A 19,406-nucleotide genomic window follows, 5' to 3' on the forward strand; every position below is an offset into this window, starting at 1 on the left:
TTCTCGAAAAAATGGTTATTTAATAATGTATTAAATTGTTCTTTTACAATTTACAAACAAAACATTCAAATAATCGTAAATAGAATGCTAATCGAACAGTTCGCTGTGAAAAAAGTCTTTTATTGCTGACTTTCGCCTAATACGGCTTAGCAATCAAGGTTTTATCGCAGCAACTAAGCCCACCGAATGAAGTCACTTCGTCTTTTGCACCTGCGTACATATTATAGCTGAGAGGGCTAATCTGTCAGTCTAATAACCGACAGAACAAGGGACCGAGCTCCTGAGATGACACCACAATATTTTCTCCACTCTTTTCAAGACATGAAGATTTTTCAGTGATCTGCTCCCTCCAATTTTCCTTACCAAAAGCCAATTTTGAAACCCTGTTTGTTGTAAATGGCTGAAAAATTATAGTTGAATATTCCTAGGTTTTATAACAATACTGGTTGTAAACGGTTTCAAAACCTTTAACGTAAAATGTCCTTTATTATAAACTTTACAGTTGCTCGGATGGACTGACTTCTGCGGTTATCTTACCATAATTTCAGAATGACAATTACAATCGAGCATAATTGTAACAATCCCCACACTATATTTTGATTCCATAACTAAGTACTGAGTTCTTACCCATGCATAATACATGTTTTTTAGAAAAATTCTGTCTCTTAGTTTTCTATAAATGATAATATTTAATTAAATTGAATCTTAATTATTCATCAAATAACTAATGTTTGATTTCCTTTTTAGGTTATGGTCAACTGTTTTTTTTTTATAGACAAAACTGGGTCTGAAAGAATGCAATCACGTGCATTGGCGGAGCACCTATTTGAGTGAAAAATGGTAGAAATATTTTTATTAGAAGGGTTAACTAGAATGAATGAAGTTTAATCCTTGAATGAAGTTTACTGCAAGATTATTGCCGATTAATCATTTTCTTATCTAGAACAAATCTTGATTTCTAAATTTTTCCATTGCTGCAAAATCATCATAGGATAAGATAATAACCTTGTCGTCAGCATAAATAATGATATTGTCACGAATTTTAGATTTGCAAAAGTCGTTTAGATTACGAAAAGTAGTAGTCCAAGCACTGATCCCTTAGGCACGCCGAAAGTAATCTGATCTGAGTCAGAATTTTTCGCATTAACAAATTGCGTTCGAATAGTTAAATGAATTTTAAACCTGAAAGTAAAGTATGGAAAGTAATACAAATCATGTGAAACATAAACTTTCAATTAATATTTTTTTTTGTTGCATTTTTTCATTAGTTTAACAATTTATTTAAGGTCTATGTAATTATGAATGATTTTCTCAGTCAGAGGCAAATTTTTCTTAGACAGACAAATGGCATTCAGAATGAATTAAACATTTTGGTTTTTTAATGATTTTTAGGTATTCGAATCATAATAGGGTACACCAATTAGTAAAACAATGGTTTCCAATCAGATACTTCTGTAGCAAATTGCGATTTTAAAGTGTACACTGTAAAAGAATTCCGGATCAAATTACCTTACTTTAAGAGTACAGCATCCGCATAATTTATTCTAACTGTAAAATTTTATACCGTAATTTAGGCAGTAATTATACTGATTCAGAGATTTTAGAATAAATATTACTGAAAAAACTATTTTTGTAGTAAACATTTTTTCAGTAAAAGTGATTAAACGGTGAAAAGTACCTGGCCTCTCTGGGAGCTGATTCTTTTTATCGTAATTTAAATCAAATATTTTGTTAGAGTAATAGGTATTTCATAATTAGTTCTTGTCGCAAAAATTAGATTTTTGTATACTAATATTAAGATTATTTTCCCATCTTCGGAAAGTTCCTCGTAAGAAATTTTTTTGAAATTTGAAATTTTCGTTTTAACTGCAAATTAATTGACATCTTACTTAAATATATTTTCTCAATTTCTTTTAAAGCAAAATTGATGAATTAGGTTGTTTAAAGAAATTTTTTTTACAAAAGGTGGTTTAAATATTTGTTATTTTTTTCAAACCTATCAAAACTAATTAAATATGTCGAGATATTTATAAATATAGAATTAAACTGGAAAATAAAAAAATCTTATTTGTGAGTAAAATATTAATTGCGAACAATTAAAAACATATTTTTAGCTATTCTTTTCTTTTTATTTCATAGACTTCTGTAATGTTACAATAATTACTTTAAAATTTAAATTAATTGGGGAAAAATGTTTTTTTTCTTGCTTTGAAAATGCATTTTCTTTTCAAATTAAATTCAAATAACGTTTCCTAGAGTGAGTACTGCATATTATAAATTTCCTAACTTTTTAATAAAAAACAGTTTATATTTTAAAACTATCTATTATGACATTAACATAAATAATATTTTTTATGAAAAATGGTTCAGGAAAGGAATAAAACTTGCTCTTGAAAAAATTGCTCCTACCTGAGAGACGAGGATACAGAAGATTTATGACTTACGGGAATTTACACGCTGGTATTCATATTCTTATAGAATCGAATTTGAAATAGATTCGTAAGTCAATATTACGGAACAGCTGTTTATTTGCACAGTTAGCAAAATTAAATCCGGCAAAACTTTATTAATTTTATCCAATACTTCAATTTCAAACTTTAAAATCCTAGCATTACGTTTCAGTGGGTACTATTCGATGATGTAGTACGTTTACTATGTTGCAGCAATGAATTAAAATTCAGTTTCTCTAACGTAACATAGTATTCAACATATTTGAACTTAGGAACAAAATAAAAGTTTCAATATCGGCAGGTTAGCATCGATAGTTTAGTCTTAAGAGTGATCAAAATACCCAACTGTTGAATATTGATGATACTGAACTGTATATAATTAGACAACTAGAAAATAAATCATATACATTTTTATTTTATCACTCAAAATGCAGACATATGTCTTATTTTACAATAAATTCTTGAATGTTGAAGAAACATGTAACACCTGTAAAAGAAAAAAAAAGAAATGTTTATTACTTAATAAGCCTAAATCAGAATTAAACATTTGTTTCTAACTATGATTTGTAAATATTATCAGCTGCTTATTATATTCTAATATTTTTTTTCATTCAGACATATGAACTTAACATGAACCAATTGTTTTATAAATAAATATGAAAAAAATAACGACTGTTGCATAATATCTTAATCTTATATCGGTTGATTTATAATATTTTAATGTAATTTTTGACCTTAGTATTTATTTCTAATGTAATAAAATATTTCCATAAAATTTTATTCTAAATAGAAATATAAGAGATGTATAATTTTTACTCATGTTGATTTTGATAACAAATATGAATTTAAATTCTAAAGCACATCTTACTTCATATGAATATCCAGGTACATATTATTAATCTTCATCTGAATCAGAATCTTCGCACGTGTCTGAGTCTGAAATGCAAAGAATACTTACTATAGTATTTAGTTTATATAGTTTGTCTACGTATAGAACTCCCCTATCTATCCGTCTGGAGTTGATGCGGATAATTACGAAGTATAAGAGTCTCGATAATTGCAAAGTTAAATTATTTTAAATAGGGTTGTTTAGCATTTTTAATAAGGGTCCTGGCTCGAGTCGAAGAGAGAAAGGGAATCAGATGAGGAAGAAACCCCCCTCTTTGAAACGCTCAGTTTCTTGTTTCCATAGCAGCAGACAGCCTTAGATTTCGAGGTGAGGGGAGTTCTTTCTTTAGATAAACTATACAAGCACTTTGTTTACCTTAATTATAAGAAAAGTAAAGTGTCTTAATTTTATCTGTTTGAATACATGTTGCTTTATAGATTTGTTTACTGCATTAAATATGCTTTACACGAGCATAAGACTCATAATATTTTAAGTTTCCTATTAAAATGATAAATATTCAAAATCTAACATAAAAAAACTCTACAGAAAGTCTTGATCTTCTCCTTTGACGTTATAGCAGAACTTGATTCTTTCCTTTTTATTCAGTCTTTTCTTATGTAATGCTTAACTCCATTGAATTTGGCGTGATGGAACTTCAAGGAATTTAAACAGCTTAATTTCAGATAAGTGCTAGTTTTTCACCATCGAGAACAATAAAATAATTTTATTTATACGCTTTTCAATAGTGTATGGACTGAAATATCATTTTAATATTTAAAATGGGCAATATTCATTTATGCCATAATCAAATGAAAGTGATCAGAATTTAAAGGTGTACGATATGCACTATTGATCGCATTCGTCTTATTTGTCAACAAACTTCGGAACTTAATACTCCATGGATGTCAAAACAACTGGGCGTTGTTGGAGATTTGCTTTTCAACTGATATGATCACATCAAAAGCTTAACCAGTGAAGTACAAGCAGCATGAAGTAAACTCCATGTACTACTTCATCAATCCAACATGGCACTAAATCTCAAAAGATTGCTCTATTTATGAATGATCTGCCTCATTCTTGCGTTTGCTTCACCAGTCTTGACAAATATAACACAAACTCTGCTAAATAAATTAATAGTCTGCCAGAATAAAATATTAAGAAGAATAATAAAAGTCAGATGGTTCGTAAGAAATGATGCAATACACCATGACCTCAAAATAGTTGTAGACCTCAAAACTATTATATAACTCTATTTATATTTTTTCAGTAAAGTCTGCTAGTCTAGATTTTCAATTTTTTCCATTGATTAAAGTTTTAACATATCTCTTACACTTACACTTATTGTACTCAATTCAAATTATCTAGCAATTCCAAATGAAATTCTGGCTACCCAATAAGTGGTTTTCGTTTCATGGGAGCGTTAGGCTTACATACCACGGAGTGGTAATTGTATCAAATAATATCTTCACGCCGTCACATATAATGAACGCATTTCAGACATTAGATAATTATCTTTTAATTACAACAAAAAATACCTTCAACTTTCTCACACTTTGGACAACAGCTACATTTTGGTGTTACCAATTTCTCACCATGTGGACATTTTGCTGGTATGCGGGGACAATTGTATCTTCCTGAACAATCAGTTTGACAACCTGGTTTTGTAGTTGAACACATTTGATTAGGATTAGTTAAAAGAAACATAAAACATGAAAATTGTTTGAATTAGAGTGAATATGAATAATAGTTACTAAACATTATAATACAGAAAAAAAAATGTATATTTTTAAATGTAACTAAACGTATCAATTTCATCATAGCTTAGTAAGGTATAAAACAGAAACAGACTATGACATTTTTTATTATCTTTGGAGAGAGATGTTCGAGAAACTTAAGAGCAAAATTACACTTCAGAATTACACTTTTTAATTTCCTTATTAATTGTATAATAATAATTAAAAACTTGAATTTTAATTAATCGTCGTGATAATCTCAATTTGATATTAAAAACTGAACAAAATTACTTTCAACAGAACCAAATTTTTCATTACATTCACATTTAAATTTTATGGGTTTCTCTACTTATTAGAGCAGAATAATTTCTTATTAGAACAGAATAAATGTTTTTTCTAGAAATATTCGGTTGGGAGCATGGTGGAGGTTTGTCTGTGATTGTTATAAGAATGAAAATATGCATGGGTATTATTAATTTTCACAAAATTTTTTACTTAGTTAGCATTTTTACTTTCTATGAAATAATGCAATTTTTTTATTTGCAATCAGTAATTTATAAAAAAAAATTATTATTCGACTGTAGTTATGTAATAATATAAATATTACAGCTATAAATATATTATAAATCCCTGTCGTCATCAATACTCTTTGGGAATAACCAGACGCGAGTAGAATAATTATTCCTGTGCTCAAATTTCTCTCTTTTAGAAAGAGTTCCAAAAAGTGTTCGATTCTTTTAAGAAGGACAGCTAATAAAGAAGCAAAAAAATCTGTTAAGGATTGCAATCATGGATTGCGTTCAAAGTAACTATAATTGTGGACTGTATACTTTTTCTCCCTAAACAATTTAAGAAAAGTCGGATTTTCATTCTTAAACTTAAAATGGTATAGAATTTTTGAGAAACAATTGATTGTATTCAAGAAATAAGATATATTGTTTTTTCCTTCTTATGTTGTACATTATAACTCAAGACTTACAACTGCTTTTTTTAAAATTAGTTAGTCATTGTTTATGTTTCAAAACAGAACTTTATATAAACCTTACTTTTTTTTTGAAAATTTACCCTCATATTTACATTTTTATTTTTAATTACTGTTTACGTTGAGGAATGATTTTTAACAAAAAGCATATATAGCTTTTTTTGCATTAATTTCCAAAGTAAAAGAAATAGAATTAACAAAACGTTTCTATTTGTTTTAAAAGAATCAAAAACTCAAATAAATAATTTTCAAAATTGATTCAGTTGAGTACGAGAAAAATAGATTAGATTCAATATACATTATAGATAGACATAGAAGAGAGGATTCCCATTATTAAATAGCCGACCTTTTTTTTGGAGAAACTGACTCATTAGAGGTGATATATTAATTATCGAAAGACTAATTATTAGTTTTCGCTATATTACTAATTAAAATTGAGTTATGTGAGATAAAAAAATATAGCCTAGAATAGAGGATTACCATTATTAAATGGCCGACCTTTAATAGCATACATCATATAGTTTTTTTGGTGGAACGGACTCAATATAAGTGAAATATTATGTAAAGAAAGACTAATAACTAAACAGTTATTAGTCTTCGCTATATCACTTATAACTAAGGCCCGGATTTTGATGACATTTGCATTTTTTTGCATTTTTGGACATTTTTTGTCCTTTAGACCATTTTTTTTTGATTTATAGGGCATTTTTCTTTAAATTTTTTGGCGTATTTTGCATTTTAAAGATTTTTTGAAATTTTTTGTTAATTTTTTCTAATTTTTATTATTTTTTTATCATTTTTTATTATGGCACTGACTTCCAAACAACGAAGAAAATCTCTAGGATATTAACAGGTGAAGCAACATCTTTTCAAATTGAAGAAGAATTGTCAGTGAGACTGTCTTTTTCAAGTACGCACCTATAACATCAGTAAACGTTGAAAGAAGCTTCTCCAGGTATAAAAACTTACTTTCAGACAAGAGACGCTCGTTTACATTTCAAAATATCAAAAAAAATTTAATAATCCAATATAATTCTGATATTTGGTAATATTATGAGATGGAAGCTGTTATATTCATTAAAGTTCCTATACAAAATGAAAATGTTTTGGAGTCAATATATTTCCCTTTTTTTTGTTATTTTAGGATATAAAACATATTTTTCAAACTTTAATGAACGTAGAACAAGTATTGCATTGCTTTATATTTTTGAAACGACTCATAATAATTTTAAAGAGTAAAACATTGTTTTAGTTCAATATTTTTACTTTAATTTAAGTCATGTCATAAAGCATTTTTAGCGCAATTTTCGCATTTTTAAGGGCATTTTTCGCACTTTTAAGGGCATTTTTTGCAATTAGTTTTTTTTCAAAGTTTTATTAAAAATATTTTTTGTAAGATTTGTTTAATTGCACTTTTAGAAGTCTTATTCTAGTTCTGACGTTGTCGTAGTTCATTTGTTGCCTAGTTCTGAAGTACTCGTAGTCTAGTTCTACATTCATGTTTGTTATATAAACTGAAAATGAATAAAATATGTTGAGCTATGGTTTTCGCTTCAGTAAAAATGGAAAGAAAATGTAATGAGAGATGAAGATGGTTATCAAGGAAGAAAATTTTTCATTGCTAAATTTCGTTATTTTTTATTATGAATGGAAAAGTTCAGTAAGAAATAATAATCAAAGTTTTTATAAATCCATATCCTTCATTTTAGCCCATTCAATATATCGTTGATAAAAAGATACATTTATATGGATTTTAAATATTACTATTTCTGTTTCGAGGATCATTGAGTTTTCTTTTTTTAAATAGTTTTATAAAAATAAAAAGTAGCATTCAATAAACTACTGATTGAGTGTAAATATAATTACTGACATTATAAATGATAAAGACAATTTTAAGTTGGAAACCACTGATGCCTTTTAACGGAACTCTATGGCTCTGTTGCAAAACTTTCTTCTATTATACTTACTTGGACATCTGTGGGACAATCGTACGCATTGTGTAACCTAACCATCATGTAATTATTTATATTTGTTGATTAAAAGCCATTGTTCTATATTTTCCATTATATTTTTTCTTATTTTCAGTTTAGTTACACATTTTAAATCAATTTTCAATTATTTTCTGATTATCCAATTAGTGTTTTTCATTTCAAAGAAGCTGGCCAGGTGGTCGAGTGGTTAGTGTGCCTAACTGCGAAGGCAAGGGCTGCGTGTTTGAATCCCACTTACGTCATGGATTCTTCTCTGAGCGTGATGTGTGAATGTGCATCCTATGAATGGGCATCTGAGGCAGTGTGGAGTGTGTAATGTTGTTCACTTCCTTGTCTTTGGTTCACAGATGCCCTCCAGGAAATAATGAGCTACACTACCGGCATCTTCTTAGGCGTAGAACGAAATTTAAGTGCCTTTATTTAAAATATAATAAAAAATCAGAGTAGTGATAGACGTAATCCAGTAGCCATCTACAGACCACGGAGTGGTAAATGTGTCACCCAATATTTTCGCAACTAATATCACATATGATGAACAATATTTAGATATTAGAGAATTATCCTATATATAACAAAATTTACCTTTAATTTTCTGGCAACTTGGACAACAACTACATTTGGGTGTCACCAATTCCTCACCATCTGGACATTTTGCTGGTATCCGTGGACAACTGTGTCTCTTTGAACAGTCAATATTGCAATCATCTGATTCTGCAATTGACGCATTTGATGAAGATTTATTTAAAAGAAAGGGGTATCAATACATTAGTTTATAAAAAAGTGAAAAAAAAATTAATTAGTGCAAATAAGAATAATTAACCTTTAAACACTATGATACTAAGAAAAAAAGTCTATATATTTTAAAATGTAACTAAACTTATCAATTTCATCATAGATAAGTAAGGTAATGATGAGAGTCATTATATTTGACTGGTTTACACACATCACGTCAATCACGATTAATAATTTAATAATTTATATTTTTGCAGAAAATAAGTCTTTTAGACCTATTATTTTTTTAACTTATTTTCATCTTAAGCTAATAAACGTTAAATTTTATAAAAAATTAAGTTACCAAGCTGATATCAGACAGATTCCTATATAGGGCTTGTATTAATCCTTTCGGAGCATTTTGCAGAAAAAACCTAGATTATTTATTGCCTACCTCTTCAATTTTATATTTTGTTTTCTATGTTCAAAAAATTTTTAAATATATAATCTTCTTACACTTATTTATGAGGATTGCTTAAATGAAAAGCGGATATGTGTAATAGTTCCAGATATACAGTAGCCATAACAACGTAAGCATTTACTGTTATAAAGAAAAATAGAAGGAGTGCTCTGCTGATAACGAATCAATTCCCTACACTAAGAAAAAAAATATGGTCAAAACGGCCAGAAAATGGTAAAATATACCGTAATTCTGGCTCTATGGGAACACAAAAAAGCTTTGTTATTTTTCGTCAAAGCGCTTTTTTAATGATTTTAGTAAAATTAACTATTAGATTTGGTCTTATAATCTGTGGTAAAATTTACTAAATGTAATAAAAATGGATACTTTTGTCATGATTCCTTGGGGCATGGCATAAAAAGCATTTATTATGATAAACCTTTTTTTAAGTTTTGCATTTTTACTTTATGTGTTCCCAGGTAGCAAAATGATATTACCTAACATTAGAAAGAAGCAATATAATGCTGTTCTGCTAGAAAACGCTTGACTTCTGAATCCTAGCTTCTAATATTAGAGCTAATATTATATAAAATTAAAGAGTGTTCAATCTAATATTCGAACTTTTCAAATTATCATTTATTTCATTATTTTCGATTCAGTGCCACTTTTTTGTGAAAGTTTATAATATACTATTAAGAAATGAACATTTATTTATGAGGAAAAATAATAAATTAAATATTACTTAAAATATTATTTTTAGGAAATGCAATTTTTTGCCAGAAAGTGCAAAATAATAGTGGCAGTTCGCGAACGATGCAACTCGAAAAACTTTATCAACTATTGGGTTGTAACTTCTTCATGATTGTTTACATCGCCATATTGTTTGACATACTGGAATTTGTTTGACGTGCTACTTAAGCGACTTAAGGTATTTATAATTTAGTAAGTTTTAGTAAACTTTATAAATTTCAATGATAGTTACATGAAGCATTAAAGTATTAACGTAGGTAGTGTTTTTCCTTCAGTTAAAAGTCAGATAGAAAATTAATATAAAGCATGATGTGTTAGAGAGGATGATGTTGTGGAAACGATTAGTGTACTTAATATTCTTGACTGCTTAATTAAAACTTTTTAGAATTAATTTAATGATTATATATCTAATAAAGTAGGTAAATATTATGAATTGTGATCATTATTGACTATGAGTAGTTCGCGTTTAATTGACTTCTCTGTTAAATTGTCGAACTATAAATAATAAGTACTGCAATTAGTTCAGAATACGCTTGTAAAACAATGTTTGCTTAGTTATTCGTCTGTGACAAAATTTTTCTGCAACAATTTGTCATTCATCACGCCAATGGCCGTGTCAGGATACGCCGTCTTCCAGGCGAACAGTTTCTCCCTCAATGTACAGTAGATCATACGCAGGCCTGTGGTGGGGGTACTTTGGGGGACGTTCTCTTGAGCGTCTCTGGGACCCGTGTTTGTGGTAGAGCAGACCATGAATGCTACACGGTATCTGAACATCTTTTCGGACCAGTTGCACACTTACATGATCTCTGTTTTTCCAGCTGGAAATGGGATTTTCTAACAGGACAACGCCCCGTGTCACAAGGCTCAAATTGTGTTGGAGTGGTTCCAGGAACATAATGCTGAATTCCAGTTAATGTCCTGGCCGCCTAACTCACCCGATCTTAATCTGATAGAACACATNTTTCCAACAGGACAACGCCCCGTGTCACAAGGCTCAAATTGTGTTGGAGTGGTTCCAAGAGCATAATGCTGAATTCCAGTTAATGTCCTGGCCGCCTAACTCACCCGATCTTAATCTGATAGAACACATTTGGGATGTCATGGAACGGCAGCTCTGAGTTCAAAGACCAGTAAGTCGCAATATCTCGGATTTGCGTGCCCGTTGCTTAAACATCTGATACAATCTGTCCTCGGCCATCTACCAAGGACTTGTGGCATCCATGCCAAGGCGAGTTACAGCTGTGTTGTGGGCTTAAGGTGGGCCAACTCGTTATTAAGAGGTGGTCATAATGTTTTGGCTCTTGAGTGTATATATTTTATTTTGGGGAGGGGGGCAAACTATATGCTATGAATTGAAGAATTCTCCTTCTACATGTTTTTTTCAATCACAAATTGATGGATTCTGAATTCCCAGAGTATCTTTTACGTTGACGTACTTTGACATTAAATGATTTTTAAAGTAAGCAATGGAAGAATGTAAGTAGTTGTTTATTTAACACTTACAATTTATGTTTATGAGCTAAACTTTTAGTTAATCTCCTCCTCCTTTTTTTTTGGCTTCTTGTGTTGCGCTTGCGAGAGTTTTTGTTGTAGGTATCGAATACTGGAATTTACCCATTGAATTTCATTGTATCGGATATTACAATTTTCGAAAATATTTTCAAATTAAATAATTTAAGTTTCAAATAGATTTTTAGAAAGGCTGCTGGTTACTGTGTAAATGGAAATTGCACACTTTGATGAGTTCTAGGTTTAATCCTTAAAGCAAATGAAGCAACCAGTGTGGGTATTCAGCAAGGACCAATTTAAATCTGCCATGGCAGAAAGTCCCCCTGTCTAAGAAAGATGTTGTCATGTTGAAGTTTGAAGAAGGAGGGAAACCCTGTTTCGTGTGATGCATTGCATACATTATTAACTGTTGTTGAATTTTTTCACAAAAGCATTTAATGACTGCTTGGAAATATATTTTTAAGTAAATGAACACTTACGATCGGAAGGGTAAACTCAAACTGTATCAAACAGTTCTAAAGTTCTGAAAAAAATTCTTTTATTTAATAACAATGAAGGTAATGTATTGCATTTACAATTGGATGAAATTTATTTTACAGTATGTTTTGCTTTTAAATAAAATTATTATGCTGCGAAATAGCTATGTTAGGATTATTCTTCTTAATTACTGTAGTGTGTAATTTCTTTTACAACTTTGTGATAAATCTTTAACATTTTTAAAAAAAATTGATTTGTCAGGTATAGTATTTGCATTGATAAAATTTTATAAAGTATGACGTTAAAAAGTCTTTTTAGTAGATAGTGCTTAAGTATCATGAAAACAGTTGAATATATTTAAAAGTTGGTTATTTTTAATCTTTCGGTATGATATCGGAAACAATTTTCTTTTAACGCTGATTTTAAAGTATAGCTGAAACTCGTGAGGATTTTTATTATCGACATTGTGTTTATTATTTTAATTTTGGAACTTTTAACTTGATTATTCATTTGAAATTTGAGACAAAGAGTTTATGCTTTTTTTTATCATGTTTAAAATAATATAATTGTAAAATAATTATAATCTTAAAAAGTTATTTCGACTTAAAGCTGAATAACGTTTACATTATGATAAAAAATCCTAATCATTTTACAATGGAATATAGCTATAACTTTCATCTGAAAGGTCTTGTATATCCTTTGTGAAAGCATGTGCGATTGCATCTTCTCTTTTTAAAAAGTCTCGTTTACCTATAATGCCATGTTTGTTTTTACTATGTTCGTGATGCATAAACTCTTATTAGTAAAATACGAGCAATAATTGATTGAGTTTAAAGAAACATTTTGTGATATCAAGGTTTAGCAAATTAAACAAACTAAGATCATTAATACAAAAGATTCTTTTTTTTGTCTCATTCTTGTATATGCAATTAAATGCTTGCGCAAATTTAATTCTGATAAAATGAAATATTTACTACTTTTACATAGCACCTTTAACTAATTATTGAATCGTTAAAAATTTCTGATGTACCAATGTAAAATTATTTTTGCATTACAAAAATTATTGGCAAATTTTTTTAAATAAAATTCCTAAAGGCTTTTTTTTTTGTTTCACTCCATAAAAATATTTCTACAGGTGCCATTGGCTCTTGTTTCGAGTGTTTTGTAAGTAAAATTTCAGATTCTAAAAGGATAAAATTACGTAAGTATTTTTCCATTTAATTTCAGTGAAAAAAGAAGTGAAAAAACTTAGTTATATAGTAGTAGAAAAAAAATTAAGGTAAATTTTCAACTTAATTCAAACGTAAATTTAACTCAGCAATTATGTACTGTGGTTTTCTTAATTTACAATTTCAGAATATAAGTAGGGAGTGATAATTGTAAAATTACAAATGGCTTAAGTTACACAATTAAAAAGAACATATATTTTGCAAACTAACAAATTCAATTGAGATTTTAATAAAATAAGCTCTTTTTTTTCAAAAAATTAAGAGTTCATTTTAAAATTAAAGACTTGAAAATCATTAATGATATAAAATTTGCCAGAATACCCATTGTATGAAGAAGGAAAAACATATCAATAAAAGTTGTGATAATAGTATTATTTCTTATATAAATTTGAAATATTCAAAAAAATCAGCTGAACATGAGATATACTTTGGAGTAAGAGGCAGGAAAATGGATGGTAGCAGAGTTCGCTAAAATAATTTTATTTAGTATTTCTGTATTGCAAAGCAAATAATGAATGGAATGACATTATAAAATTATTTTTCTATGTTTTACTGCTTCACAGCAATACAGAAAATTAAGTAAAATTATATCGCCGAATTAGTCTACTACCATCCAAATCCTCCTCTTGCTTACTCTGAAAATAAAAAGTAACGCAAGATAATATCAGAAAATACAAAATGTAATATTATATAGCATCAAAACTAATGCAAAATAATATTATGGCGAACGTTAGATAATATAAGTTTGCATAGAATCTAATATTATAAAATGCTGAGCAAACAGCGACCTTTTGTATCTTTCTAATATTAGAAGTTGTGCAAGATAAGGTTAGATTTTACCGATTTTCCGATGTTATCTCATATTAGTTGCTACTTGGGTGGTAATAAGAAATGTAATTTAAAAAAAAAAATTAATTTCCGGTATACCGCTATTACCATATGAATGGATAAATAACCAAATGAATGGTTCAATAATATCACATTTTTATTTCCTTAACCAAAATTGTTTAATATACAGTAGGGCAATTTTGCTAGAATTTTGTTCTCCCTGAAGATAATCTTAAGTGAATATGAAGTCTGTAAAATGGCTGCATCAAATACCTATCAAAGTTACATAGTACGATATTTAGTGACAAGAAGTGGTGGTACAGTTACTTTACTTGGATTGGGTGTGAAATGATATCAGTCACAATACTTCGATTAGCTCTAATTTTTAAACAGCAGTAGATATAGATTGATGTTAAATCATGGAGTTCGCTTGATCTGATTCTCCTGTTTGTTTAATCTGAGATGAGCTCGTCAATAAGGGCTGGCGCGGACAAAATAACATCGTTATTGTTGATCTCGCAATCAACAACAGTAGTTTCGAAAGTAAATTTCGAAAATTGGCATTTTATTAAGTACGATATCGGCACTTATTAGGGTGGTTTTACCAAAAAATTCTTCTTACTGGAACATATTAAGAAACAAAACTTCTGAAATACCGTAATTTTTTCAGTAATATATGGAAAGATATTTTACAGAAAGTTACATTACGTTTATTGGGCAAGCATTCATTGCAGCAGCCGCACTGGTTAGGATTACGCTGCGGCGATTCGTTTGGTCCGCAATCCAAAACAGGACATGAATCCATTATTTCAGAAGTGCATGCAAAATCACAAACAGGATGAACAATCGCCATCGCTTTGTTCAAAAACAACGCCATTATAATAACTCTATACATTTCTTCGTTTCAGTAAGCTCTAAAATATAAAATTAAATTAATATTTAAAAACGTAATGCATTATTACTTAATACAATGGCTTACAAACAAATATCAGAGAAAAACAGTCTCAACTTTTCAGAAATCTCATTGTATTTTTTTAAGACTTTTTTTACATAAATCTTGTAAAATGCGTTAAATAGGTGAGTTTTTATCTTCTGCGATTTAAAAATTTGCTTTTAAAATGATTGTTAATGATTTAAAGAAACATTTGTGCTATTGAGTTTACCTCAAAAATTGTAAGAATTCGCATAAAAATCAAAGAATTTAGAAAATATTGTTTTTAGTAACAGAAACTAATTGTTTTCTTCGTTTTCGTCGACCAACCTCTCACATTACCTTGTTCAAGTAGTACCTATGATTTTTCTGTAATGGAAGCAAACCTAGTTTGTATTTTGGTCACAGAATTCATTTTTTTTTTTTGGAACAAAGCAAAATTCTGCTGATAAATATTACTCCCCGAAGTTACAAGTTAAATATCACATAGTAAGTAATATTTTAATGTATTTTTAAAATTGCATCCACAAATTTAATCATTTCGAACTCATGGATGCTATTCTCAAAATTTCAGATTAAATAACTACAAGATGCCATTTGGCAAAGCAAGACACATCACCCAGCCATCTGCTTCATCAAGCTCATGTATAATATATTTTGTATGTTTGGTTCGAAAATAAGAGTAAATCTTTTTCGTTACTTCCGACATTATGCATGTAACTAACTTGATTCACAAATGTGCAATAAAAACTTCATGTTGGCATACATATCACAAATAGAATATAAATTAAATATTCCTACTACATCTTTGATATTTGAAATTCTGGTTGATATAAGTTGTATTTTTTGAACAACGACGTTCTATGACCATTACTTAAAGTTTTCTGGAAAAAAGATTTTATTTGCAATGTTCGGTAACCTATTGGCATTTCTTACTAGAGTTCTTAGTACTAAAATTACTCAATCTGATATCTATGAAAAAATGAAAAATGTAAATTTTAAATATATATCTTTAATGAAAAATTTTCGACAATGCGAAATTTAGTTCTTCGTGTTCTCTCCTTACCTTTCCTACTTTTATAAACTGTTACAAAAATGCTGATAATGACTGCGCAATTTTTTTTAAAATTTGTTTTTAAAATTCTATAAATAACACACAAAGATAAAATTAGCTTTTTTAAAAAAAAATGCCAGTGGTAGTTTTTTTTTTTTAAATATATGATTTGAAAAAAAAATCTAAAAAAAATATTAAAATGTTTTTTAATAACCTTTTAGAATGTCTACCAATATTATTTTTTAATAAAAAGGGCTTTTAACTGGGTGCAACGTGGATCGCTCTTCCACATGGTGCACCCTAGGCAACGCTCTGTCGTCATAATGATCTACAGTGCTCAACAAACACTTTTCTTGCCAGGAATCATGTACATACTTATATATTTTTATCTTTTTTAAATATTTGTATGTCTTGCCTTTCATTAAAACTAAAAAAAAAAACTTTTAACTGAGATTTATCAACTTCCAAATCATAATTCTAAGAAACTGAGAAGCTTATAAAGGGAGTTTAAAGCATTGTTTAACTACTTATTACTTTATAGTTTTTGTTATTTAATCATTTCAAAACATGAAGTAATGCTAAGTAGTTTTTAAAATATATTGACAAATATTAATAAAATATTTTTTTAAATATTTGTACTTTTTGACATGTCATTGGAAATAACAAAAAAGTTTTTACTGAGATTTTTCAATCTTCAAGATTTTCAATAATTCTAAGAAATTCAGAAGCTTGTAAAACAGCGTTTACAGAATTATTTAACTTCTAATGAAATAGCTTAAATAATTAAAAATTATTGACATTAAACAATGTTTTTTAATAATTTTTGTTATTTAATCAATTACAAAACGTGAATTAATGTTACGTAGTTTTTAAAAGCATTAATGAAATAGTTTTTTAAATATTTGTACTTTTTGCCTTGCCATTGATAATAAAAAAAATTATCTGAGAATTTTTCAACACAAGAAATTTCAATAATTTTGAGAAACTCAGAATCTTGTAAAGGCGTCTTTAGCAATGTTTAAAATCCAATGAAACAGCTCGAATAGTAAAAAAATATATTGACATTAAACAAAACCTATTAATAATTTTTATTATTTAATCATTACAAAACGTAAAGTAATGTTAAGTAGTTCTTAAAACTATTAACAAAAAATATGATTTAATAACATATTTGACTTCTTTTTTTAGATACAAGTTACCCAGATATTTACTGATTAGACATAATTCATATTAATTAGAACATGATCTGAGAAGGAAATTTTGTGCCATGCACTATGAAAAAATTTAGTGGTTTGAACAAAACAAAATCTTGTTACCTAACAGACGAAGATGCAAAGGAGTTGGAATTCTATCGCAATTTAGAATATAGGAAGTATAAATTGCATGATTTTTTCCTTATATATTCTGACTTAAAATAAACAATCATTAAGTAACAAAATATAAGCAGCTGCTTGAGAAGCATGTAGTGTAATTTTAATGTAATATTAGTACACACAAAGCCTTCAAATCGGAGTGACACGTGAAACTGCTTTTCCACTGGAATAAATTGAAAGTTATTTTGAAATAAACTCGTTTAATTTAATTTTTAAATACGTTCGAACTTAAAATTATGTGTTTTTGTTTCATTCACAATATTGTATTCTTTTTAATTACAGAATTAATTCGGACATATAATATTTCTTTAATTGATCATCATCTTTTTTTCTGGATTAATCAAAACTGTATAATCAATCATCGCTTTGAGGTTTAATCTAGGAGGATGCACCTTTCTTCAGCGAACATGGGGATCAAAAATAAATTCATTAATACGGTGCCACAAAATGTTAAATTTCTTATTGGAAATTCAACAGTTTTTAGTATTAGACCTTGGAGATTTGTTACTTAACTACTTGAAGCTTTTTATTACTCTTTTTGTGATAAAATTTTATAAAACATGATATTATTTTTTTCTATGATAATTAGTACATAAACTATTATAATGCAATGGGTATAATTGTTTTCACACAGATATGAATGCATATTGTAATTTCTAATTCATATTTTATTTTCCCAGAGTGGATAATTACATACTGAAATTATAGATCAATAAAATGAACCATAAGGCTCCCTCTAAGTTAAGTAATTTTCATGTTATTCCTCTTTTATTTTATTTTATAACCATTGTTGAACAGCCAACTGACTATTGAATTTACGACTACCAATGTTCAACTTTGTAGTCTAGTAATTTAGAACACAATCCAGACTCCTGCATCGAGTTTTGGGATAAATTTTGCGTTTGTGAAGGTCTTTCTAATGGAACTAACTCGAACTTGCATTAAATGGAGAGGAAAAACATGAACCCTCCCACGGTTATCCTGACGACAAAGTTGACTCTGAATTATTATATATCCATCACTATGGATATTCTATAACAGCGCTGTGGTCAATGCGAGCTGAATGCGAAAATTGTATCGACCAGCTATCACAGGGAATAGAAACCGCTTCACCATATTGGAAGGCAAGTGCTCTATTTTGCCTTTTTTAATTGAAATTAGTAAATACATAGATCATAACAAACTCATAACCATCCTAAATTATTCCCGAAATTTGTCTTTTGTTTTTATAAACGAATAAATTAACGAAATTTCTACAATGCAGATTTAGTGTTCTCAAACATTCTTTTTTTAACAAAAAAGAGAATGATTTAATAAATCTTTGGTTACAAAACTTACGTATAACTTATTCTTACACTAGGAAATAAATCATGATTAAAGCTACCAGAATATGGTAAAATTTATCGTGTTTCTGGCTCTGAAGATATATTTACTGAAACGCTTTGGTAATAATTTTGGTAAAATTAACAAAAAAATATGTTTTTACAATATGTAATAAAATTTTGCTAAATGCTGGAAAATTTGGACATTTTTGGTAATATATGATATATGTTTGGAATATAATAGGAACTATAATTCCGAAAACCTGAGTTTACTAGAAATTGTTTTCATATAAACAAAAAATTACCTAATAAATGCTTTAAATCCCTGATTCATTAGTTTTTAATACCAGGATTATATTTTTTTAAAAAAGAATTGTCATTACCATAAATTGCCATAATTTTACCAGATTTTTTTTTCCTTTATGTGCGATAAGTTCAACGATAGTAATTTTTTTTAATTGTCTTTTTTATAAAAATGAATTTATTAAATTTATTTGAAAAGCGTTATTTTGCACAGATGAATTTTCTGAAACACTGATAAGAATAGGAAAATGGCATAAACTACAAGTACCTCATTTGCCAAATGCTGCCCTTATGGATTTTTAAATTTTACTGATGCCATTCACAGCAGTTAACAAAATGAGTAGCTCTAAAAAAATTTAAAATTAAGTAGGAATTACATGCTGTACATATGTCATTGGCTAATTGAATGAT

The 19,406-nt window shown here is 28.5% G+C and overlaps 2 protein-coding genes across 2 annotated transcripts in view; both read right to left on the minus strand.

Moving 5' to 3' along the window:
* Window positions 1–19,406, minus strand: part of LOC107452389 (zonadhesin-like) — a 547,551-nt gene that overhangs the window by 117,264 nt on the left and 410,881 nt on the right. The gene's annotated exons all lie outside the window — the stretch shown is intronic.
* Window positions 2,846–17,469, minus strand: LOC107455489 (uncharacterized). The gene is made up of 6 exons (XM_043054224.2): window positions 17,314–17,469; window positions 14,721–14,926; window positions 8,628–8,756; window positions 4,875–4,994; window positions 3,319–3,386; window positions 2,846–2,937 (listed from the first exon to the last, which is right to left on the minus strand). The coding sequence occupies exons 2-5, from the start codon at window positions 14,905–14,907 to the stop codon at window positions 3,346–3,348; spliced, it is 477 nt and encodes a 158-aa protein (XP_042910158.1). The 5' UTR covers window positions 14,908–14,926; window positions 17,314–17,469; the 3' UTR covers window positions 2,846–2,937; window positions 3,319–3,345.

The sequence above is a fragment of the Parasteatoda tepidariorum genome, chromosome 4 (assembly GCF_043381705.1).
Source record: "Parasteatoda tepidariorum isolate YZ-2023 chromosome 4, CAS_Ptep_4.0, whole genome shotgun sequence".
NCBI lineage: Eukaryota > Metazoa > Arthropoda > Arachnida > Araneae > Theridiidae > Parasteatoda > Parasteatoda tepidariorum.